The sequence below is a fragment of the Callorhinus ursinus genome, unplaced genomic scaffold (assembly GCF_003265705.2).
Source record: "Callorhinus ursinus isolate GAN/ISIS: 27379988/994484 unplaced genomic scaffold, GSC_fseal_2.0 scaffold20, whole genome shotgun sequence".
Classification (NCBI taxonomy): Eukaryota; Metazoa; Chordata; class Mammalia; order Carnivora; family Otariidae; genus Callorhinus; species Callorhinus ursinus.
The window spans coordinates 24,951,084-24,977,687 of NW_027397082.1; the positions used below are offsets into that span (position 1 = coordinate 24,951,084).

The 26,604-nt window shown below is 40.7% G+C and overlaps 1 protein-coding gene across 3 annotated transcripts in view; it reads right to left on the reverse strand.

Moving 5' to 3' along the window:
• The window catches only part of LGI1 (leucine rich glioma inactivated 1), a 41,392-nt gene extending 15,141 nt beyond the window's left edge, over positions 1 to 26,251 (reverse strand). The window contains exons 1-4 of one of the 3 annotated variants that reach the window (XM_025880959.2): positions 25,743 to 26,249; positions 25,274 to 25,345; positions 6,020 to 6,091; positions 5,848 to 5,919 (exon numbers count right to left, since the gene is read on the reverse strand). In XM_025880959.2, the coding sequence (XP_025736744.1) occupies positions 5,848 to 5,919; positions 6,020 to 6,091; positions 25,274 to 25,345; positions 25,743 to 25,957 (431 nt within the window). In that variant the 5' untranslated portion in view covers positions 25,958 to 26,249. Of the gene's footprint in view, positions 1 to 5,847; positions 5,920 to 6,019; positions 6,092 to 25,273; positions 25,346 to 25,742 lie in introns of all 3 variants that reach the window. The other 2 variants (XM_025880963.2, XM_025880962.2) reach the window with 2 other exon arrangements.
• Positions 26,252 to 26,604: the final 353 nt, after the last annotated feature.

Genomic DNA, 26,604 nt, shown 5'->3' on the forward strand with positions numbered 1-26,604 from the left:
CAAGTATTATTAGGAAGAAGAGGAAGACACATTAGAAGGCTGATGGAGAGAGAGGCAAGGAGTCGGACGTGGCCATGAGTGGTCAGGAAAAGACGTTCTGCGTGGTATGACTGAAGAAAATTCTGGTGACTGTCCAAGCCGACCCCTTGCCTGTCCATCCTCACCAGGGCTCCTTGGATTGGGCAGCAGAGCGGGGTGGAAATGACATGGTCCAGGAATGGCATATCTGGGTTTGAGCTCTGGTTGTTTTCTTTTCTACAAAGTGAATGATCACTTGGTCAGAATTATCTGCAAGTTCCATTCTAGATCTTAAATCACATCTTTATATTTTTCACCATGAAAGGCTATGGCTTCATCTTTAATAATATTAGGAGAGGTAACACTTTGAGCCACGTAGTTTAGAGTCAGTGAGTTTGACCCCAGGTTTTTATAAGGAGTAGGGGTGCACTGGAATGTCTGAGCGGGGGGAGCAGATAGAACTGATCAGGAGGAGTGAAGATGAGGCGAGGAAAGGTTTTGTTTTGTTTTGTTTTAAAGATTTTATTCATTTATTTGACACACACACACACAGAGAGCACAAGCGGGGAAGCAGCAGAGGGAGAGGGAGAAGCAGGCTCCCCGCTGAGCAGGGAGCCCAATGTGGGGCTCGATCCCAGGACCCTGGGATCATGACCTGAGCTGAAAGCAGACGCTTAGCCGACTGAGCCAGCCAGGCACCTCGGGGCGAGGAAAGGTTTAGGACATATTTCATCCATGTTAATTTTTTCTAGGTTGATTCTGTAGTGAGTTCTGGAAGGAGGCTCTTCTTACCACCATATTCCTAGTGCCTGGCACAAAGTAAGCCCTCAGTAGATACTTTGAAAGGAATGAATGAACAGGGCAGGCTGGAGTGGAGGAGAGGAAGGGCAGCAATCTAGATGAAGAAAAGAGTAGAGGTTGCTTCTCTTAGGCCCCTTGTACCAAGACACTGAGTTAGGAAGAAAGTGCAAAGCCTGTGAACTGCCCTATGCCACCCACCCCCACATCACAGGGACCTGCTGCTCATAACGTGCCCTCCCTCCTCATCACCTCCCCGTGGCAATCATTCCAAAACAATGTGGAGGCTCTTTAAAGTGTGCCTTCCACTAAGCACCATTCCCTAGTCCTGATTCAGAGCCTGCCTAAGAAACATTCTTTAAGACACCAGGACACTGCCCAACTGAACATCTAGTTGCCTTGAAACCAGCTGAGTAGGGTCAAGCATTCCCAAGGGCAGACAGTCTGTCCTTCCCAAAAGAAGGATGACCATTCCCTCCACTTTGGTGTCTTCCTGGTTTACCTGGGAAAACCTCTGATGATGACTATGGAACCTACTGGAAAGTCTCCTCTCTGAGGCAGACCACACTGGCTTCGACAGCACGTTTGTTTCAGTGCCACTGGGCTCTGCTGCTAAGAAAGCAGCGCCCACAGCCATCTGGGGTCCTCCTAGCCTCCCTGCAGTGCAACTTCGCTGCTTGAGTTGGTGTCTCATGGAATTTGCGGTGCTTCAAGTGCAGTTATTTTAATTTCATACAGAATCTTTAAAGGGGATAAAAACACCATAGCACTTGAAATCCTGATCCAGGACCAAGAGAGGTTAGGCAGGGAGTTTTAGTTTATTCCTCGATAACGGTGTTTCCTGCATACCAGGTTCTAAGCACTTTGCATAGATGAACTCATTTGATCTTACGACAACCTTAGGAGCTAGGTACTCCTAAGCACTTTCTTATCTCCTGTCCCTGCTTTTACAGATTATTGTTATCACTCCCATTTTACACAATCGAAATTTGAGGCACAGTGAAGCTAAGTGACCTCCTGATATCCCACAGCTGTTCAGGCTTTGGACCTCGGCAGTCTGGTGGCAGAGGTCACCCTCAGCCACCACCCTGCACTGCCTCTTTACATGTATGTCATCGTGAAGGCTGAAATGAGACATTTGCCTGCCTGACTGGGGACACACAGGCACCTTGAGTTTGGGGACTGCTATATGCATCTTTTGCACCCCCCAATGCTGAGTAACCAGCAGGTGCTCTGCAACACATATAGATTGATGACAGTTTTCCCCAAATATTTTTATACATGCATGCCAACAGTCCTGTCTCTACCGGGCCTCAGTCACAGTGACACATATGTGATACCAAAGGAAATCATTACCAAAAAGGCTCATGGATGTTAACAGAAACTAATACCTAATGTTTAGAGATTTCTGTCATCGTTGGCCATAAACTATTTTTAATGCATTTTCACCCTGATTTCAAAAGTAATACACAGTCAGCAGAAAAATTCAAACCTTGTTGAAATATATGAACTATTCAAACATTAAAGTTAAATACATATAACATTGGGACAGTAATTCAGAATAAAGTAATAAATAGAGGGTCTCAGGATTTGACTGGCATTGTAAGGATAGAAATGTAAGGAATTCTCCTTTTTCTGAAAGCTAGCTTGAAGGGGCGGGGGTATACATAGTAACTTTTAAGTTGTCTATAAATCTCTCTTTAGAAGTTAAGTCTCCTGAGATAGATGTATAAGAAAGTGAGATAAGTTTGTTGCTTCCTTGGGAACTAACTGAATCTGTATAAATGCTCAGGTAGGCGCATTGAGGCAGCTTTGATGTTAGGCCAGAGTGGAAACCAGTTGGATCTGAAGGTATATGTCTCATTCCAACTATTTGCATTTGGAGACTAAGAGTGAGGCTAGGGCCCTGTGTTCAGGATCTTCTCCTTCTTCCCTAGTCATATTTGCCCCTCAGACCATGTCCTGTGGAAGGATCCAAGTAGCTCAAGCAAAGCTTTCTGTCCCTGCTGTAACTGATGTGGTGGGCAGGGCATGAGACATCTCATTAAAACCCCAGGAAACTTCTGCCTTTACCACTACTAGCTGGGGAGCAGCTTAAATGCAGAGTGCACCTCCATGTTCTCATCTGTCAACAGGGGCAGTGCTATACCCTCTTTTGTAAGATCACCAGGAGACTATAACAAGGTCAAGAATCTGAAAGAGCTTTGTAAACTCTTCCACCAGTATACACAATTTAGAGGGTCAGATGATAACTCCTCACTGATTCAGTGTTTGCCTTTGGTTGGGAAGGGTTGGTCTGAGGTGGAGGAAAGTACACTTTAAAGCCTAAAATCTTAAAAAGGAAACTAATGGCTCAAACAAATGTCAGATTTATTTATAGGTGGTAAACAATGGAAAATTAACTTGATGTACTGAGCAGTCAGAGGGACATTTGGGTTTCAAATCCTCCCTACCCATCTCTCCTTGAAAGAAAGAAAGGAAAGGAGAAAAGAAAGAAGGAAGGAAGGAAGAAAGGAAGGAAAAGAAGGAAGGAAGGAAGGAAGGAAGGAAGGAAGGAAGGAAGGAAGGAAGGAAGGAAGGAAGGAAGGAAGTACATCTCCAAGAACAGCATAATAACTTGGGGACAAAGGTATTCAGTGAGAAAATATCTGTTTGTCTAATTCCTCTTGCCAGACTGAGCTCTTCCAGGTTGGAACTGGATCTTATTCATCTTTATGTGGCGCTTCTTAGAGACTATTTAGGATGAATCATATGGCATTGCATTTTTGTAGATCAAAAACAGTCTAATATTGGCAATGCCATATGAGTCAACCTAAGTGTTAGATAAAGATGCAAGAGACCTAAAGGTCATATTCACTCAGTCAACTTTAACCTGTTCCCTCATAACACCTCCTTCCCACCTCTAGCACCTGTTCAGAGAGGTTGGACTTTCCTTTCACTGTCTGACCATTAAGATTTATGCTACTCTCTTTGAAGACTGACTTTGGTGTTCCCTTGAGCTTGAAAATGTCTGGATGCTAAGCACATGTTATACCAGTGTCCCCTTCTTATAAGAGGCCTCCTTAAGACCCACATTTCAATTCCCATTTCATTTAATGGACCTAACAGGCTCTAGTCAAATAAAATAGTTGTTCTTCATTAAGGTGTTGTATAGATTTTTTTCTTTCTCCCTTTCCTCCCCATCTCTCCCCTCTTTCCTTCTGTTTTCTCTTCCCCTTCTTTTCTCCCTTTCTCCGTCTCTCCCTTCATTAACCCTTCACCCACCCTTTTCCCCTCCCTTCCATCCATCTATCCTTCCTTCCTTCTGGGTCAGGTAGTCCTTCAGACTGGAGAGAAGATACACTTGAGTGAACCAATGGGAACAGCAAGGCTTATGTCATGAGTTCCCAGAGAGGACACATGGATTTTACATCCTTCCTTCAGTCCTTGATTATGCTGAACATCAGACAAAAGCTCTGTTGAATGGGATTTATGTGAATTAAGCACCTCTCAAGTTGAGGTTATGACTTCTATTTCTCCTTCCATATATTTGTTTCTGTTTTTTATTATTTTCTAAACAATAATGTTTGGTAGTGTTCGGTTCTATGATAAAATGGCATAACATGTATACCATACACAGCTATTTCTGTATCACATTACAGCATTGATATGTAGCACAGCAAAGCAAATGTTTTTTATTATAACGACTTTTTACAGAAGACTTGAAGGGTCTAATGATTTGTGTGTAATACATCTGGCCATCAGTGCCCCTTACTGCAAATCCAAACAGCAGCTGAGACAAGGTTTGGTGAGAGGAAACATTATGACCCTGTGGACACATTAGAATGTAGACTCCAAAGGCAAGTATTTTTGTCTGCCTTGTTCCCTGCTGCATCCTGGGGCTTAGAGCAGAGCTGACAGTGAGGTATTGTGAGGGAACACATTAAAGTTGACAGAATGACACTGGGATCTCTTACATCTTTGTTTTAACACTAATGAGACACATAGTAGGCACTTGGAAAATAGTCTTAAATGCATGAATAGCCATTGCAGTTCAACTACTGAATTGATGTTATAATCCCATAACTATTCAGCTCACTAGTCACATATCCCCTCCAGGTCTCTGTTTCCTCATTTCTAAAATAGGGATTATTGTGCCTATCTGGCAGGATTGTTGAGAGGATTAAATGAAAATCCATGTAAAGCAAATTGACTGACATAATAGTAGGCACTTAATAAATGTTAGTACCTTTTCTTCCCATGCCTTCTAGCCTCCTTCAAAATACGTGTGTGTGTGTTTGTGTGTGTGTATGTGTGTGTGTTTAGGGGGCGAGAGAGGCTAGGAGAAATAAATTATTTAGTTCATGTTTTTCAAAGCTTCCCAACCTCAGCACTATGCCATTTTAGGCTGGATATTTCTTTTTTGTGGGGCTGTCCTGTGTATTGTAGGGTGTTTAGGATCACTGCTGCCCTGTACCCACAAGATATCAGTTACAGCCCTGAGTTCTGACAATCAAATTGTCTCTAGATATTGATGAATGTTCCCTAGGAGACAAAATTGTCTCCCGTGAAGAACTATGACTATAGTTATAGTCATCCATTGAATAAGTATTTCATTTACAAACAAACTGTTCAGGTACTGTGTAGACATTGCTGGTGGTTATAGTATATGTTTAAATGTATATAAAGTCAAGCCTTACACAGAAAAAGAAAAACAGCACATATCAAATTAAGCTATATAGTCAAACCATAATTATCCATGAAGTGAGTAATGATGTAGATAATAAAAAAGTTATTTCAGTCACACAGTTTCCCTGCATTAGATTGTTTTCCTAATTATTGTTGGGTTAGGCTAATCATATTAATAGCAATCAGTTTTCTGAACCCACATTGGCTGATGAGAGGGAGATATGGCATGAATACATGGAGAGAAATCATTTCCGTTTCTTAAGTTTCCATGGACTACCCATGAAGTGGGTGTTTGAGCCACAGGTTGTCAAACTGCATTGTCCATTAGTAAGCTTAAAAAGTAATAGCAACATTCATACTTACAGGTGAATTAAAGACTTTAGTCCCCGGAAAGTATGTCTTGAAATGGACTTGATGTTGTTGTTTTCTATGAATCTGCAATAGGTTATAATATTTGTTGTCAGACAGCTGTAGGAACCTGAGAGCACTTGTCCTGAATTATCATGTCAAAAAAAAAAAAAGTTTCTTTACTTACAAATACTCTAGATGTGGAAGACCAATAAAAGCATCATCACTGATCACATCAAAGGAGTTCGATGTGAATAATCTGCCCAGAAAAAGTACACAATGAAAATGGTTAACCTGACAGACTGTCAATCTTTGCTGCTGTTATCTCTTAGAGAAACGAGTGAGAGCTGTGTATGAAAAAGTGTCTGGACGTCTGCCTTTTACAGTGTTATTTATTTAGGTAATCTTTGCAGCTCCCCCCCCCCAATTATCCCCTCATCAAATACTCATTGAGAGAGGCTTTATGCCCCACTTCTCACACTGGTGGATGTCACATACCTTGGGTAACATTTTGAGATAAAACTGGACAAGTATAACAGTCAAAGCAGTCAAAGCAACATTTTGCACATTATCACAACAAAGACACTAACAATCTTTCCCTCTTGCTCTAGAAACTTCTGGAACACTCTCATCAGCTCAAACAATGGTGCCTCAGGGTGGGAAGCCCGGAAACCCTGGAAAAGCAGCTCCATTAAAGCCTAGTCATGCTTTGATATCTCATAGTAGATAAGCTATTGACACTGGCTCAATGAACATCAACTAACCTTCTTAGAAAATAGAACAGGCTGAAGATGGGAAACAATGAAACTTAGGAAAGGTATTAGACCCATTTCATTACTAACTAGTTGAAAAGAACAGTTTCACTTGGACACATTTATTTGCAATTTCAAAATCCAACAATTTGGTTTTGAAATTACTGATGAAAAAGAACATCAACCAGCAGTCCCAACATCCTATTGAACAATTTGGAAGAGTTGCCAGTTTCTGAACAGGAGATTTAAAAGAGGTGGTTGTAGGCCAAATAATACAAATACAAATTATTTATTTATTTTTAGAGTGAGTATTAATTTATGAAATTCATTAAAGTGTTGATGCAAGCTAAAAATAAGTTTTTAAATGTACTGATGACAAACTTATATTGGGTTCAAGTGTTGTTCAGTCTACATATTAAGGTTCTTGTGTGGGGAACCTCTTATTCTACTTATAACTATTATCCAAAATGTGACCATGGTCACAGACCAGACCAGATGCTTGACATAATTTGACAACTCATATTTCACACATACCATTTAACTGCACTATGTAAAGTCCAATATTCTGTTAGTAGCCTTTTGACTTACTTTTGAAGTCTAGGGATTAAAAATAATTGCCACTGGGTGCCTGGGTGGCTCAGTTGGTTAAGCGACTGCCTTCGGCTCAGGTCATGATCCTGGAGTCCCGGGATCGAGTCCCGCATCGGGCTCCCTGCTCAGCGAGGAGCCTGCTTCTCCCTCTAATCCTCCTCCCTCTCATGTACTCTCTCTCTCTCTCTCATTCTCACTCTCTCAAAATAAATAAATAAATCTTTAAAAAAAATAAAAATAAAAATAATTGCCACTAACTAGCTTGGTGACTTCACCTCTCTGTGCCTGTTAACTAAGGAGATTAAAACTAAGAGACCTCACTTTTTGAACGTTTATGAATAACTTATTTGACAACCAGGATTGCTTTAGAATAGTCAGAGGAAGGAAAAGCAGTGGGTTAGAGATGAATTGAGCATGATCGATAGTCTTTGAAGGTAAAAGATGGGTACATAGAAGTGAATTTTACTATTATCTCTACTTTTATATCTTGACATTTTCCATAAAAATGGGGGAAAACATGAATTAGACAAATAAAACTAGATGATCTGTTCCATTTCTTCTTAAGCTATCAATCCTGGAGTGATGTTAGATTCTCTGTCCCTCCTCCATCATACTCAAATCATTCACTAGGCTCTGAAAAGTCAACACTAATGAATAATGATACATATTAGATGCTTGTAATTATTAAAACGAATTCAGAGGTTTATGATTTCAGTCTAACTCTGGCAATTGTTTCTTCTTACTTCATGGTTCTGGAAAGCAACAAGACTGCTCAGCTTTACTCCCAAAGTAAGCTACATCCAAAGCCTTCTTTAGGTTCCAGATTTTTGTTTCATTTTGTTTCATTCCGTATAGGCAGTATCAAGGATGGAGAGAATAGAATAAGGCAAAATAGATACAGAGAAATACCTCCCATGCTCACTGGTTTATAAACTGCCTCATGGTTGGACCAGCCACTTCAAAGCTGTACATTCCAAGTCGCCAGAAGAAATAGCTTTCAGCACTAGTTCCCCTTATGTTGAAAGCAGATGCAAAACAGAGCGGGAAATGGATATTAGTGGGCAGAACTTGCCCACACATGTCAGGGAAATAAAACAGAATTTCTACTAGAATTTGTATCTGCTTGTTCATTGCTTATCCCTAGCACCTGTAACACTGCCTGTCCCATAGTGGACACTGAATAAATATTTGTTAAACAAAAGGAATTCACTTTACATTAAATTCTTGTCAATACTACTTTACTAGATTGAATGTTCCTTATAGCAGGGACTTACCCTATTTGCTTTTGTGTCCCCAGCCCTGAGCACAGTTCCTGGTTAAATAATGCTTATTGAACTAGATTTCAAGGATCAAAATCTCTGGCTAAAGCTGAAACTACAATCAAAAATATGAATGAACCAGAACACAATAGAGTATATCCTATGTGATTTCACTTATATAAAGTAAAAAAAAAAAATACAGTAAAACTCATCTATACTGGCAGAAATCAACATAGTGTTTACCCTTGGAGGTGGGTAGTCACTGGAAGGGAGCACAATGGGAGCCTTTGGGGTGAGGATAGTGCTGAGTTTCTTGACCTGGATGCTGGTTACAAAGGTGTTTCTCGACCTGGATGCTGGTTATCATAGTGTTGGGGAGGGAGGAATGAATAGGCAGAGCACAGAGGGATTTTAGGGCCGTGAAAATACTCTGTATGATACCGTAATGATGGGTACATGTCATTATACATTTGTCCAAACCTATAGAATGTACAACACCAAGAGTGAACCTTAATGTAAACTAGGGACGCTGGGTGATGATGTAGGTTCATCAATTGTAACAAATGTCCCTCTCTGGTGGGGGGTGTTGGTAATGGGGGAGGCTATGCAAATGTGAGGGCAGGGGTATATGGGGAATCTCTGTCCCTTCTCCTCAATTTTGCTGTGAACCTAAAGCTGCTCAAAAAAATAGTCTTAAAAATCAAGATAAACACTTAAGATATATGCACTTTTCATTATGTGTGTTATATATTTTTTCAAAGATTTTATTTATTTTTTTGACAGAGATAGACACAGCGAGAGAGGGAACACACAGGGGGAGTGGGAAAGGGAGAACAGGCTTCCCTTAGAGCAGGGAGCCCGATGCAGGGCTTGATCCCAGGACTCTGGGATCATGACCTGAGCTGAAGGCGGACACTTAATGACTGAGCCACCCAGGCGCCCCATGTATATTATATTTCAATAAAAAAGCTTTTTTTTTTAAAGATTTTATTTATTTATTTGAGAGAGAGAGAGAGTGAGCCCAAGAGGGGGTAGGGTCAGAGGGAGAAGCAGACTCCCTGCTGAGCAGGGAGCCCGATGCGGGACTCCATCCTAGGACTCTGGGATCATGACCTGAGCCGAAGGCAGTCGCTTAACCAACTGAGCCACACAGGCACCCTCAATAAAAAAGTTTCTTAATAAAACTAAAAAAATCCCTCTGGTTAAGGTAATAATGAATATCTTAGTCTTTTGATTCTAAATTCAACTGTAGATTTTTTTTTTAAAAGATTTTATTCATTTATTTGAGAGTGAGAGAGCATGAGCAGAGGGAAAGGGAGAAACAGACTCGCTGCTGAGCAGGGAGCCCTGTGCAGGACTCTATCCCAGGACCCTGGGATCATGACCTGAGCCGAAGGCAGATGCTTAACTGACTGAGCCACCCAGGTGCCCTCAGTTGTAGTTTTCTATGGACAAGGATTCTGTGGACTAAGATGTATAAAATTACACATATACTATAAATATAGTTGAGCAGGCTATATCCATTTTATTATCCTATATATATACTTAAAAGATTAAAAATCATGTTCTATAAAGAGGGTAAAACTCTGATCCTCAATTTTTATGAATTTCTTGGAAATATGTTTGATTTCAATATTATGATTTGTTATTGAGCTAGATAGTAAAGAATTCCATAGTCCCTGTTAAAAGGAAACTGTGCCACCCCACACCATCTACTTCACATGCAAAAGACCTGGAGAGGACCAAGGTGGCCATGTTCTAAGAGCACACGACCTCTGTCCTTTCCCACAGATTATTAGGGCAAGAAGAGCTCAGGTCTTCATCCAGAGTAGCTGATTCTGAGGTGGGTCAGCCTCCTAAGGCCCAGATGCCCTGGTTCAAAAAGGCACGTTGGGCTAATGATGAGTCCCTTCCTGGGGATTTGGAATCTGCCGAGATGGAGCCAGCCAGCAGAGGAGCCGAAGGAGAGAGGATGCATCAAGGTTAAGTTAGCTCCATGACAGGCAAAGTGTGTGCAAGGCACACTCAGGAGAGAGCAGAATGTGGAAGAGGCCTTGCAAAGGAAGGGTGTGTGAATGTTGGAGCAGCGGAGATGCCTAGATCTGTGTTCAATCCTAAGCCACTGCTTCTCAATCTTGGTTGCACTTGGGAATGACCTGAGAAGTTTAAAAATACTGATACCTGGTTTTACCCTGAGGGGTTCAAGTTAAATTCTACATTTGGGGTGTGGCCTGGGCATGGGGATGTTCAAAATCTCCCCAGGTGACTCTTATATGCAGCCTGGGCTTTCCTTCCAGATCAGTTACACTACTCCTCTCCTCCTCTTACCTGTGGCTGCTTCTCTAGAGAGCAGTCTGCTCTCCTTGCAGTAAGTCTGATTGGAGCAGTGGCTCTGGACATGGAGGTGCTGTGGACTGTCCTGTCCCCATAACTACATGTAGTAAGAGTCTGCAATAATATGACTCAGATTTGACAACCGTCCTCACAATTGCAGCATCCTGGAAGGGTTGGTGGGGACCAATGCACCACGTGAATGGACTTGTTCCTCGGAGCCACAAATCAGAGATCTGGATCCCATAGCCTTGCCAAGCAGCCATCCTGTGGCTTTGTGTGGAAATAGTGTAGAATTTGCCCTTCACCCCTGGTCCTGTGGGAACCTGTGAGGTCTCTGCCATTTCCTCTATTCTCAGGGAAGGAAAACACCAGGCATTTCCTCATCGAGCTTTGGTGGAGGGATGTGTAATGAGCTATCTGTACCTCGCCCCCAAAGGAGACCCACTTATATCTCTTAGCACCCTCACGAATTCAGTAGAAAAGGGACTATAGGAGGAATGGGGAGGACTTTTTTTTCCCCCTGCAACCAAGGGAGTATATGTTTCCTTACAAGAAGGAGACTTAGGAAGATTGTACAAACCAACTGCTAATTCCAGGCAGGCAACAGCTCATTCTTTAAAGGATGGTTGTTGCCTTCATAATAGCCTGTATTTCATAGACTCCTGCTGGAATATATTCTTTGGTCTTTGGAAAAACTCTGTGAAAGTGGTAAGGGAGGTGTTAATATCTGTTTGATAGGAGGAAACTGAGGCTCAGAGGGCTGTTAAAAGCTTTGCTCAAGGGGCGCCTGGGTGGCTCAGTTGGTTAAACATCTGCCTTTGGCTCTTTGCTCAAGGTCCTGAGGCCCAAGACTCCTCATCCAGTGCCCTATTGGCACACCTGGTAGCAGTTTAGTATAGGGTCACGTAATGACTTAATATCTCCATTCTGGCAGACAATCATGACAACACTGCTTGGCTCATAAGGATTTAAGAAATCTAATTAAATAATAATCCCTTTTTAAAAGGAATTAATCAATTTAAGTAGTCTCAAAGTGACATTAAGATCATTTAAACCTGTATTTTTTTTCAAGTAAAGACTAAAATTTTGGAATGCACTTCAGTGTATTCTGCTTATGAATACAATATGCTCATTGTTGCAATTCTGCAAAACACAGAAAAGTTTAAAGGAAAAAATAAAGATTGCATAATCCTACTATCCAAAGATATTGATATGCATATACATGATACATGTATGAGATATACACATATATATTTATAAAATTGGGATAATGATGTTATGTTTTTATGCCCTTTTCATGTGCTTATTTTATCATGAACAATTTCTCATGACAATAAATTTTCAATAATATAATTTTAACAGATGAGTATGTTCTGTGTTATAGATGTAATTTAATTTTTTATTGTTGATTCCAGTTTTTATTATTATAAACATTACCATACCATCCTCATATGCAAATATTTTTGCCTATTTTACCACATCAACATTTATAATTATAATTTTTGTTTCTTTTTCTATGAAATCATGTCCTTTGACAATTTTATTGCTTTCTGAGCCCTTTTATTTTTATTTATTTATTTAATTATTTTTAAAGATTTTATTTATTTGACAGAGAGAGACACAGCAAGAGAGGGAACACAAGCAGGGGGAGTGGGAGAGGGAGAAGCAGGCTTCCAGCTGAGCAGGGAGCCCGACGCGGGGCTCGATCCCAGGACACTGGGATCATGACCTGAGCCGAAGGCAGATGCTTAACGACTGAGCCACCCAGGCGCCCCTTTCTGAGACCTTTTATATATTAAGAACATTGCTTATTCTTTTCTTTATTTGAGGTTTTTCCCTATTGATTATGATTTGTCTTTTCATTCATGATTTTTAACATATAGAAGTTTCACATTTTTAACAAAATATATCAGCTTCCATTGTGTATTCTTTCTTTGCTTTTATTCTTAAAACATTCTTTCCTACATAAAGATCAATGAAATATTACCTACATCTACTCCCTTAAAAATTCTTTTTTTTTTTAACATTTGACTCCTTGATCCACCTGGGACTTACTTTTATGTATAATGTGAGGTGAGACACTGCCTTGATTCTTTCCTAAATACTCAAATTTACTCAAAACCTTTTGTTGAATAATTGATGCTTTCCCCATTTACGAGTGTTGCTTCCTTCAAATGTCTGCTATTTTATTGGGTTTTTCCAAGAATCAAATCTTGGATTTATTTATTATTCCTAGTGCTTCCTAATTTATTATTTTATCTGATTGCTATTTATTTTCTCTTGATTTCCTTAGGATATTGAGTTTAGTGCTCAATTCATATATTTTTATTCTTTTTGATTTAAAAGGAAAGTATTTAGAAATATGACTTTACTTCTGAGTAAGGCATCCAGTAAATTTTGAAGGTAATAATCTTTTAAAATTGCACATTTGATTTCCACAAGTATTTAGGATAATACTCTTGAAATTCCCCGTCAATGATAGGACTTTTTAAAAAGGCTTCATGATTTTATTGTTAATATAGCACTGGGAACAGAGGATGACATCCCTGAAAGATATCTGCTCCCCTCGAGCTCTAGCTCCTCCTGGTGTCTACATCCAACTACCTAGATGGGTGGGTCACATCTCTTCACAAGCAGTAAATTAACACCAAGGCCGTGAAGTTGTTATGGGGTTCCTGATTGAACTGAAAAGCTAGCACCAGAGCATTTAATTCAAAAGCAGCAAAAAAGTGAGCATTAAGGTTAGTGTGGAGCTCGGAGTCCTGAGGGAAACCGAGGTGGCAACAGAGAAGCAAAGAAATGAGCAGATCAGAGAAGGCAGATCTAGCTACAGGGGAAGAAGTTGAAGTTTTAGGCTGCCCGATGTCCAGCCAAGAAGCTGAAGATGGGGGTCCACAAGAGCAAAAGCACTGGGCAAGCCCAGGTGTCGATGCTGAGGCTGATGGGCCGCTGAAGTGGTTTCCTGTCCTGGTTCCTCACTTTTCCAGGTTCCAGGGAAGAAGCACATGAAGAGGGAATCAGAAAGCCTGGGTCTTAATTTCTGTGAATTGGCGTAAATCCCCTGTGTGGCCTTAAGACTTCTCTCTCTGTTGTCAAATGAGGGGGCTAGGTCGTTTCTAGCTTGAAATATGTAGAAGTCTATGCTTACAGCATTGTGGGCTTCATTCTTGGAAGAGTATGCATGGGCTTTACATGGGAAGCAGGGAGTGGTGTGGAGGCAGGTCTGCAGAGAGCTGAATGGCAGGTATAACCCTGCTGAGAAAATCTCCCCTTGTCTCAAACTGGACTGCTCATCTGGTCATGTGCCAGGACCCCCTGGCTCTACTGATACTTCTTCAAACTCCCTCTAGGCACTTGTGACATCTCTATTATCATCAGAATTGTCATTGACCCATGAGTGGCCTGCATGGTGTCTTCTAGCCCAGAACAGGTTCTCCTGGCTGTGGAGGGGAGATGATTTGGGCAGGGGGCGGGGGGGGGAGAGGTGTCTCCAATATAATCTCCCCTCAGTGGGGACTACTCTGGATGAAGAAGAAAAGAGTGAGCAGCCAGCACTTGGCTGTCACTTGGAGATGGCACTGATCAGATATAGAATGGAGAATCTGGTTTCTAAGTTTGTGATTGCCACTCATTATGTACATGATACATAAAGTAGGTGAATCTGTTTCATCATCTGTCGAGATAGGAATTATAATAACAAAAAGACTTCCTAGAAGATTCTAAGAATTACATGAGATAACATATGTGCGCATGTCTCCTCTGCTTCTGCCAAAGAATATCTAAGCAAAGAGCGTAGACATAAAACATCAGAGCTGGAAGAGCCTTTAGATGTAGTGAAGAATCTTAGTTTTACTGCTAGGGAACTGAGAGCTAGTGAGATTGTCACCTGTCCCAGACAACTGTTATGGGCATTGTCCAGGGAATGAGGCAGCCATGGGTAGTGTAAGTAAACACAAAAACCCACAAATCCAGGCACATCTGTGATGTATATTTGCATATATAGGAGAGAGAGAGATGAAGCCACACAGGCCACAAGCTGCTGGAAGAGCTAGGGGCATAGCTGGAGGGACTTGACAAGTTGCTTAGAGCTTGCTGTGCTGAAATGATTCAGCCCCTTCAGATACTAATATTCTCCTTTATCCAAAAGAATAGGGCTGGCTGAATGATAATTAATAATAGGCTGATGATTCACTTTAGTTAAATGTGCACATTCTAAGGGCATGTGCCATGTGAATAATTTACATTTGAATATTTAAAAATATGCTTTTAAGACAGGAAAGCATTAAAATGGGAAGCATCATACATGAGCACCTTATGTCACAGTATTTTGGTTTTTAGGATTTTTTGGGTCTTCCATCCTTGAAAAACATTTTCAGTGAAATTCAGCTGATCCTTAAGTAGACTACCACCTCTTAATCTGGGTTGACGGGAAATAACCCTACTTTAGCTTCACATAAATCTGGTGGGGTGTGAGGGGCACTCCAGAGAGATACATAGTTCAATTCCTCTTTTTACAGGTGAGGAAACTGAGGTCTGCAGAAGTTAAGGGATTTACTCAAGGTCAGATACATCTTTTATCAGCGGCAGGGCCAGGATTAGAATGTAGGTTTCAGGGATCCCCTTGGGAATATTCTTCTTCTTTTTTTTTTAAGACTTTATTTATTTATTTGACAGAGACACAGGGAGAGAGGGAACACAAGCAGGGGGAGTGGGAGAGGGAGAAGCAGGCTTCCTGCTGAGCAGGGAGCCCGATGTGGGGTTCGACCTTAGGACCCTGGGATTCATGACCTGAGCCAAAGGCAGATGCTTAACCGACTGAGTCGCCCAGGCACTCCCCTTGGGAATATTCTTGGCATGCCTACTAGCAAGTATCAAAGCACGGATCTACCTCTTTGCTTTTATAGTCTACTACCTCTTATCCCAGGACAGTCAAATTTTCCTTTCCAGGAATTGGCACAACTAGTCATCAGCCTACCCTCTCGATGTTGTTTATAAATTCAGCCTATATCGCCCTGGTCCTGAAGCACCAAGGAGAAGGGACTTAACAGTTTAAGGAAAGCCTGTTCTGTGCCAAGCCTCATCTTCAGCAGCTTGCCATCTATGAACTCATTTTAATCTTAAAATGAACACTATAATTTAAGTTTTATATTCTCCTCTTAAAATATGAAGGAAACCGAGGTGAGAGAGGTAAAGTAATTTGAAGCTTGTAACTGGCAAAGCTGGGATTCTGTGCTCAGACTGGTGATGGTCATAGGTGAGGCCATGATTTCTCTTTTTAGTCCCATCAGATCTGCCCAGTGTCTGCTGCAAGTCTAGAACAGCCTTGCTTGGTAATTCCCAGAGTCTATTCCCTGGAATACAAGGCCTTCTTAGGGTCGAGAGGTTTTACATGAATAGAAAAGTGGGTAAGTAAAGATCATTAGAGTTCTTAATTACACTACTCTTTCTATCCTTAAATAAATTGAGACTCTTTAAAAGGGAATGAAATACGCAGTTTCCCAATTTTATTGATCATGGGACCCTTTTATCATTGATCCTTATGTAAAATGAATATTCCATGAAACATACCCAGGGAAATGCTGGATTAGCCATTTGGGAAATGGCTGTGAGGGAACCTGCTCCAAACAAAAATAGCGAGAGTGTAAATATAAGCTCAGGGGCATTTTCCTGTTGAATATGCTGCAAGGGGTAATCTACTTCCTCAGAAAGATGGAGCATCCACTGGGAGGTCCCCAAAGCAGCTGTGTGTGCCGAGCTGCTTGACCAGGTGGACAGTGTGGGAGGGAGGCATGCTCCCAGATATCACAGTCAATGAATCCACACAAACAAAATTGTCTGAGTTAACTCCTTGTATGGAGATAGATGGTTTAGTGTATCCTTTAAGATGGAATTCTTTGTACCTGCCTAACCACTGCTAGCAAGCCTTTCTAGAACAAGGTGAGTATAAATAATTAAGCTAATAAATAATATGAATACCAAAGGCATAGATTCCCAATATCCTATGAGATGTGAAGAAAAGCGAAATGACATAAAATAATTCCAGAGGTTTTTCTAAGGCAAAACGCATTGTGAGTAGCCCAGGTGGGGAGATAAAATGTACAGTTTCCCAAATTTATTTGAGCACAGACCCGTTTCTTGCAGGACAATGGTTCCACAGGACACAAGTTTAGAAAACATTGATCTAAGGCATAACTTTAAAGTATATAAGTCCTTTTCTTTTGCTATTTTCTTCTCTTTCTCTTTTTTCCAAGCAAGGAGACCAGGGCTTACACATACAAATGAGAATTAAATCCTAGGGAAACAAGTTGCTCTTGCCAGTAATGCTACCACTCTTTCAAAGGGCTTTTGAAACTCCTTCTCATTAATTGTTCTCCGGAATCAGGACACATTCCCCTGAATACCCTTGTTAGTGGCAAAGACTGACCCTTTGAGAGGGGGTTGGATTTTGGGAATGGAACTATGTAAAGTCAAGCCCAGTGATTCATGTTCAAGAGGAAATAGATGCAAGTAGTTAAAAGTAAGGATGTGGGGTTAAGCCCCAGATGTGCCACTTAGGAGGGGTGTGACATTGAGGAGGTTACTTAAAACCCTTTTATGATTCAGTGCTTCATCTGTGGAATGGAGGTAATCATATACCCTCATAGGGTTATTGTGATGATGAAGTAAAAAAATGAGATCGATAAAGTGCTTAGCATCAGGCAATACAAAAATGACAAACACCCCCCTAACAGAATTTTGCCTGGTTTTATTGCATGGCTTGTAAACTGGCAGTGAAGACAGTTCTCAAAGAAGGATATAGAAATGTTTAGCCATGGAAGCATAGTTGGGAGGAATCTATGACCTCCCACAGGAATTCTCTAATGACTCTGGAGTTATTTGTACATATAAATTCTAGTCTGTTTTTTTTTTTTAAGGCTCATTGCTTTTTAATCACATTGTACACAGGCAAACACGTGCCGTTTTGCCATGTAAATGGGCACAACAATTTCTCTCTAGTCCCTGCCCATGGGAGGGAAAATGAAATATTGTTTTATCATCAGCCACCATGGAGAGGTCTTGGTAAAATCCCAAGGGATCTACTTGGAAAATTGAGAACCACATTATTATTTTAATAATGACTTTATAATAGCTAATTCCATATTATGAGGCTCTTTCATTTAATAATCTAATTTACTGGTTTGTTAGAATTGATCCAATAAATTTTGTCCATTTCTTTAACAAGATCACCTTCTATATTGTATTAATTTAAAGTAACTCTATTTGTAGAATGGAATACAATACAATAGAATTTTTTTAAGCCAGGAAACACCTTAGTTCATTGAATATATAGGTCCCAAAATGTCAACTTATGTCTTGTTTGTTTTTTATCCTTTTTAAAAATCTGCTTCCAGATTTTTGCCTTCCCCTGAAAATTAGGAAAATATGGCTCCATGTTCATGTACCATATTCTCATCAGCAATGATTAGCTGGAGCCGAGGATGTCATTTTTAGGCAAGGCTTGTCTTCTCTGGTTTACCCCAGTCACTACCACCCCCTATTGTCTTCTACTCAACTGCTTCTTTTATTTACCCTATCACCCAACCCCCATTGGCATTTGAGTTCAAGAGCCATAATTTTATCTATCTCTGGTATTTTATACATTTAAATTTTAGGCCCAGGGATATTTTGTGACCAACCCAAGTTCAGAAAGCCCATTAGTGGCTGAACTGGATTTGAAACTCATGTCTTCTATTTCAGACCTCTTTCCATCCTACCATAGAACCACTCATCTGAAGACTGGTCAGTGTTAATTATTTTGAACAAAATCATATTTTACAAAATGTGGTGCCAGTTTTTTTTTCACGAGGAAGAAGTGAGAGGATTCTGCTCCTCTCGGTCTGCTACCCCCCAAAAAGGTAAATAGTTCATGTTTTCTGTGAGAAGTATTTGAAGGAAAGATTTCTTAGCAGGTTCTGATGGAGACCTCTGGGTAGAACAATAACATTTCGAATCTAGGATCATAAGCAAATCCAACCCATACAATCAGATGCTAATCCAATATTGTGGTTGGTCAAATTAAAGTGATTTTTAAAAACCGTAATAAAAACTAATGTTTATTATTGAGTTACAGGAACTGTGCCAAGCACTTTATATTTATTGCTTCAGTTAATCCTTACTGTAATCCTGTACAGTAGGTATGATGGTTATTCTCCATTTTGCAGATGCATATCATGAGGCTTGACTAAACTTGTCCCAAAGCATAGAACTACTAAGCAACAGAGTGGGGATTGAACCCATGTTTATTTGACCACAAAACCTGCATTCTTTGCTACTTGCCACATTGTCAGCTCTCCAGGGTTCACCACTTTGATATCACAGCTGTCACCGTAAAGCCCCTGTAATCATTTTGTAGCCTGTATCTCAACAGTTGGCAAAAGTCACCATCCTAACCAATCAACTGAATATCATTTTGAACAAAATAAGAAAGCCTGTCAAGACTACCTTATGATAAAAAAATTAAAAAAGAGTCTACCTTATGATGCATTCAAACACAGGCAATTATAATTTACCTTTTTAGGGATCACTGCCAACTTGGAACTTCCATATCAGAGCAGGGAGGGAGAGAGAGATGACACTCATCTTTGTGTCCCTCACAAAGCCCAATACTGTGCTTGTTGCACAGTAGAATCCCAAAATGCGTTTACTGAAATGGGAGGCTTTTACTTTCATTTTTTTACTGCTTGCAACACTTCAATGAATACCTACTTTTAGCTGAGCAAATATAAGTAAGTCAAAAAGGAAATAACCTTTCTGTCAGTGAATTTTTTTTCCATCTTAATACTGCTTAACCAACATTTCCCTTTGGATGTCTTGCCAGACTGGATAAAGGGGGAATGTTACTCTTCACACCATTGATGTTAGTCAACCTCCCGAGTCAACAGAGAACCTGGGAGGCAAATATGATTTTTTTCATGTCAAAGGCCTTAGAGGAAGTCCAAGTGGGACAGAAGAGGCTCAGGCAGTGGGTCTAAGAAAGGCTTTGGATGCTTTGCCTTTTAAATTGTGGTACACTAGAGATCTCTGTTGAAGAAGTTTAATATCATAATGCTAGGGTTTTATCCTTTTTTAAAAAGTATAATTTATATGTACAACCAATACACATGATACAGAAGAGGGGATTGGGACAGCCCAGGAATGGGTGTGAAGAGACTGGGAAAAAGGCAGCAAGAAAGGGAAGAGACCGTGAAGAGGAAGGAGGTGTTCACCATGCAAACTGCTACTTTCCCTGGCCTCTCCTCGGGAAGAGGATGTGCCTGTGCCTCCCAGACTGCCCTCCGCTATTTTGTTCTGGTCCCGAAGCCAAGGTAGTTTCCTGACTTAGACTCTGCCTGACCCATTCAAATTTAGTCTGTATTCAGGCCTTCAGGAGGGAGGGTAGAAGTCCTCCAGGAACCGGAGCCTCAGACCTGGGGGCTTCCCCCATGATGGCCTTTTGTGTTCTGTTTCATACTTTCTAGGTGACCTGGGTCCCTAGGACAGATTGGGGAGCTTCTCTTTGGCTTGAGGGAGTATCACCCAACCATTACTCTCTTTGTAGGGGTAGTCCTTGGTTCCTAGGGAAGGAGGCCAATTCCCAACACGAAATGCCAGTATGGGGGAGGTAACTGAGTCAGTGAACAACACCTTTATTCGGGGGTGAACAGAATCTCTTCACAATTTTTGGGTTCAGTTCACTTTCTAGACCTCCACACACTTAGTTCACGTGAAATCTGATAGGGTACACCAAACATAAAAAAGAATGGGACTATCTACTGATAGGAAAGCAAGACTCTTTAGTATAAAATCTGTTAAAATATGGATTGAATTCAACAAATATATGCTAGTCTAGGCTTGCAACATCTAGGCTCTTTTCTAGGACCTTGGCTATTGATGACCCTCCATGATGTCCAGAGACATGAGGCAGATAGAAGCACAGATATCTCTAGTAAATGACAGGAAGAACTAGAGATATCCAAAAAGTCTATATAGAGTTTGAGACAACAGAGGTCAGGGAATAAGGTACTTCAGTTTGTTAATGGACGAAGCTTGGAGAGTGTTTGTGTGCACGTGTGGTGTCAATATTATGAGAGATGACCCTGGACAAATAGCTACATTCTATTAAGACCAACTCAGGTGTTCAGACTTCCTCTGTTTCCGGGAAACCATTAAAAACGTCCAAGCACAAGGGTGACATGATGAGATCTGTGTTTCTGGAAAGTAACACTAATGGAGGTGGGCAGCAGGGGCACCCAATGCAGAGGCTCCCACAGCAGCTCGTGAACCCCTGATGGCAGCTTCAGTTAGGGCCATGGCCTTGGGATGAAGAGGAGGTGGCAGGTTCTCATCCTGTTTGAGAGAGGACTTGTCTGGTTGGAAAACAGTGAAGGAGAAGGGGCCGGTAACTCATAAGTTTCTTGCTTGAATAACTGAGAGGATGACATACAGTTTCAGAGAAAACATTGGTTGTACAAGATTACTTTGCAGTCACAACAATTAAGTAATTAAAAAGTTGAAAATCAGAGCTATGGGTCATGAGGCAAATTGTAGACAACACAACCTAGTTGCTGACTGAAATTTTTACTTCTTGGTCTATTGTGAGGGGCATCAGCTGGCCACAAACCAAAATATGCTTATCCATAACCAGCTAATAATTCTTTGAGAAGCCCCCTTAGCTTATAGGTCTGGCTTGAGTAGTCATTAAAGAGTGCTACATTTTTCTTATGCTTGTAACATTAAGGAGGAATAGAAGAAGGGGCCAATAACTGTGAAGGTGAGATAGGCCATGGATATTTTTTCGTGGGCAAATAGTATTTTGAAGGACTAAATGATAAAACCTCAGTAAGGATGGATGTATTATTTATCTTGTTCATGGTATTGCTTTTTCCTTTTTTAATTTTTTTACTTCTTATGGGCTATGTACTTGTGTGCTTATTGTGGATTAATAAAAGAAATAGTGATATCCCCCCCCCCCCGGGGGATCAATTCTTTTGCTTCAAACAAGACCAAATCACAGTGGAAAAAAAAGAATTTTTTTTTGGACGAAAATTAATTTTTTTATACACGGATTTTTTTTTTTTTTTTAGCATGATACTAAAATCAACCTTGTAATTTGCTCCCTGCAAAGAGAACTCTCGCAAGAGTTGGAGGGATTTAGTTTATTAAAAATTTTATAAACAAATGGCAATGTTGCCACATTTTATATTCTTCAGTTAGAATTTTACTTCTGCAATGAGCCTTTATCATTGGGGATTTCAGTCTGTAGTTGAGAAGAACAGGGCTTTAATGTGTGAAAACACATTTCTGTAAATTGCATTCGCTACAAGCGCTGTTCCCCACCCCTAAGAGCAAACCCAAATGAATAATCATTCTCATTGGTTATGTTTTACAACTGGCTCTATGGAAAACATGAATGAAATTGCATTTGCTTGGCCAAAGTTTTGTTATTGTGGCTGTTTAAAACCAGAAATAAGACATTTTTAAAATGTTTTGTACAACGTTTTTGATGAATTTTTATTAGATAATTCTATTCTTTCTCTCCTCTCTACAAGTGTGCACTCTTGTTGTTCTTGCTCTCCAACACACATTGTCTTTTCTCCCAAAACACTGTATGTAACTTAAGGAGGGCACTGCGTCTATTCTCTTCAGTACCCCAGGCTGACATTTCAGAAAGTACTTCTCATGATGCTTCTGCAGAAGGTCTGAAAAAGCATCTGGGGCCATAACAAAATTATCAGATTGTTAGCACGGATCATGGGAATGGGTCATTTCTTTTCCTTTTTTCAACAACAGAGCAAGAAACCAACTGCCTTTGCACATCAATCAAGCAGAATCGAGTTTGAAGTTTCTCTCTTCACAGGATAGGACAGGTCAGTTTGGTAATCCACGGTCACAAATGCTGTTAGAATTCATTGCAAAGCATAAGCCATGGCTGGTGTGATCCAGGCCTCGTCTGATGGCCAAAGTCATGCAAAGGCAAATTCAGGCCCCTTCGTCTTCGTGTTCCGGAGGGGACTGGCAGCCCACGTGGGGTTTTCAGGGCACTGGGTGGCCATGCCCCACAGAAGAACTCTTTTGATCTGTGAACCATCTATTCCCATTAATGTTATGATTATGGCACAATTCCTATTTGGAGCCTTATGATTTATTTCCTCCTCAGTGAAAACGAGCTTATTAGACCCTTTCCTGAGGAGAAGGAGGAAGCAAAGAAATTGGGCAGGAAGAATCGGGAGCAAAATCTTTAGGAAACAGGGTGCTGAGATCAGAGACCAACTCTGACACCTGACACTTTTGCATAAGGTCTGTTCTGGCACAAATTTGCATGTTGAAGTTAGCCAATGTGAGTTAAGTAAGGACATACAGGGCAAGAATTACTCGCCCTTTTGTTATTTCTGAAACCTGAACTGCTTTTAGAAATAAGGGCTGGAATGTTCCTTAGGAACTCAGAGCATGGGACACAGGGGCATGGCACACACTCGGTGTGGGCTATTTAAAAACCAGTTCCTTGGCTTCCCTCTGCGATTCTAAATACGTGTAATCACATTACCCCGCAGCAGCCGGTAACTATTCCTACACCACTGTCCAGCATCTGTGCTTGTGAGGTTGGTCCACTGGTTAAAAAAAAAAAAAAAAAAAAACACACACAAAAAACCAAAGTAGACATGTTCTAACTGATCGGGTTGCCCAATCCAGGTTTTCTATGTTACAGCTAATGACTATTTAGTGTTGGAATATTAGTATGTGTTGACTGACGCTTCTTGAATTTTAAGGACTCATCTATTCAACTGTCCTGGGGGGGAAAGAGGTGCCTTAGCTCCTGAAAAGGATGCTTTTTAAATGAGCCATTTATTTATTTAACAAGTGGACAACATAAGCACAATTATCACTTTTTCAGATACAACCAATTCTTATGCTGCGGAAGGATCCCAGCATTGGAGACTTTGCCTCTCTATGTGCTAAAGACTCTTTTTTGGATTTGTTTGATGTGCTAACCATTCCCCTAATCATACCACTAGCCATCAGTCAGATAAATCCCTTAAGAATATTCTACTCAATTGCATATCAATCCAAGACATTAACTAGTAGAAAGACATTAGCCAACATTGTTATATAATGTCCGAACACCTGATCAGGTTTGTGAATTCAATGAAATACTCAAACCAGTTTTGGAATTTCATATAGATAAAACAACAGATTAACAAATTTATTTATAGATTTTTTTAGCTTTTTAGCTTTATGTAAAAAATTAAAAACCCTACCGTTCATAAAACTTGTAACCATTTGTCATACCTGATGCCAAGCATTTTATCTACTTAAATCTTATTTATCTCTGGTAACAATCCTTCAATGTATCATCACCTCCATTTTACAGATGAGGAGACTGAGGCTCAGAGAGATTTAGTCATCTGCACAAGATTCCATGTCTAGTTTCTAGTGAGTAGTGGGGTTAGATTTACACAGGTATCTCCAATTTCAAATCATGCTGTTTGTCTCTGTATATATAACCTCAAACAGCCAAAATGGCCAATTAAGGCAAAAAAAAACACAAAAACACCCACCCAAAAACCAAAAATCAAGCAAGCAAAAAACTTGGGTCCTGAATCATGCAGTTCAGATAACAAAAACTCAGTTGATCGACAATTGGCTAATTTCCTCCTGGAACCATGTCACTACAACTCCAATCTGTCACCTGACACCTGAGTCTGGGGAGACCTCTTGACCCTCATGTGGTCCTGCTCTAAGAACTAGCACTCCAATGGCCAAACATTACACATCAGAACAAATTATACATGTGATATTGTGCCTGTGGAGAAATCTGATTTCTTAGTCAAATATTGTTTTTTGACTATTTTGAGACATAGCTGGAATATGTGGTTCCCTCTTGGCTAACTCAAAACACACAGCAAAGACTAATCCTTTGCACCATCCTATATTAATATTTTCTTTGCCTCCTTGTAAGGCGACTAGTTATAAATGACGGGAGATTAGAAAACAATCTCATGAGAGTTAATATATTAAGGAGTTACCTAGAAAGAACCCGGATTTGTTTTTCCCCACATGGTAAATCACACAGAGTAGCAGCCTGCCCCAGATCACCGGGAGACAACATCTTGAGCGCATATGTTATGCAGGGTTCAGTATCGACTAATTCAAAAACTCCAGGGCAAAATAAGCAAAGTTCCCAAGTCAAAAATGAAAGTAAAATAGTGGCATGGAATTGGCAGCATTGTTGCAAACATTCCAACAACTTCATAAATAGCCATTAAAGTAGACAGCATTACAGGTTAGCAAATTTACCATTGCAAGAATCAACCTGCACTGCCCGTGTCAAGTCGCAAACAAACCCAGCTACCTCTGACTTTACTGATAGTCTTTTTCTTTCCAGAAATGCAATCACATTTGACAAAATTAATATTGAGATCGTTTTACTAGAGGGCTTATGAAAATATATGCTATATTAAAAATAGTCATGATATAAATATTTCTCACAAGAGCTGCAGCGATGGTGTGAATAAAAAACTCCCTTCTGAGATTTCAGTAAAACCAGATCTCACAAAGGATCTGAAAGAAAACAAACAAAAAACAAACAGACATACACAAAGAGACACACACACACAGAACAAACCTTATGTTAATCCGGTTTAGCAAAACAGGCACTATTTTGACACTATTTTATGAAGTACCATACTGTTCCTTCCCAGATGGAGTAGGAGAGATGAATCGGCTACAGGTTTCTCATAATAATGTTCAGGGGTGGGGGGTATCTAAGCATGTTCCATAGCAGCTTAATCAAAATCAAAATTTCTAAATGCAGCAAAATGTTAGCACTGTCAAATGGCCAAGCACGCAAGAGGAATTTCTCTCTCCATGCCCTCCTACTGATACATACAAAGCCCCAAATACATCGGCTGGAATTTTTAAATCGTAAATTAGATATCAAAATGCTTACGGGCCTTACAATGAGATAACATCAGGAGGAACGGTGCGTGGAATGGATCTGGCATTCTCACATAAAGCATTATCTTTGGTACAAGTACACACGGCAGGGCATTTTGGCTTCGCCGGTTTCTTCCCCTCAGTCAGCAAAAGCGCAGATAAGAGACATAGGAAATAAGCAATTCTTTTCAGGGGGATGCAGGCATTTCCCATCCTCTGGCTTTTCTCTGATTCCATGCAGTCGAAAAAATATCCCCAAACATGAACAGGGCTTCTGGAATTCAGCTGGTGATTGTCTTGCTCTGAGACCAGGTCACACAAGAGTCCACCCTTTTCCTCTGCCTCTGTCTCTGCTTTTCAAAACGGGGACCTGCAGCTGATTCGTGAGCTGCTCTTCGCTCCAGCAACGCACTGCTCGGGGAAGAGACCTGTGAGGTGCTGTACGATGGGAGGGACCCAACTGCTGGAGGAGAGAGCCGACTTGCATCACCAAGAGAACACTGGTCGCAGACCAGCCTTCGAAGGCAAAGCGAAGTGATGTAACAGAAAATAAACAGTGTTCTGCTTGCACCGGGAGGCCCTTTAATTGTTACCAAAAATAGGATGGCTTTATGTCTTATTAGTGGGTGGGTGGGTGGGAGCAGTCATCTTGTGTCAGATCTCGGCAGTCTCAGAAACCTCTGGGAATTTGCTGTGCATGTAGCAAACGACCAAGTCAGAAAAACTCGCTTCGGAGCCAGCCCTGGCTGGAAAAATGAAGTTAAATGAAACTCTCTCCCTCTGCAGCATTTGGCTAAAACCTTGGTATTGCTGGCTGAATCCACCTGACTGATGCCATCGTTGAAAGACAAATAGGAACACATGGAGAATGTGACTTTCAGGGA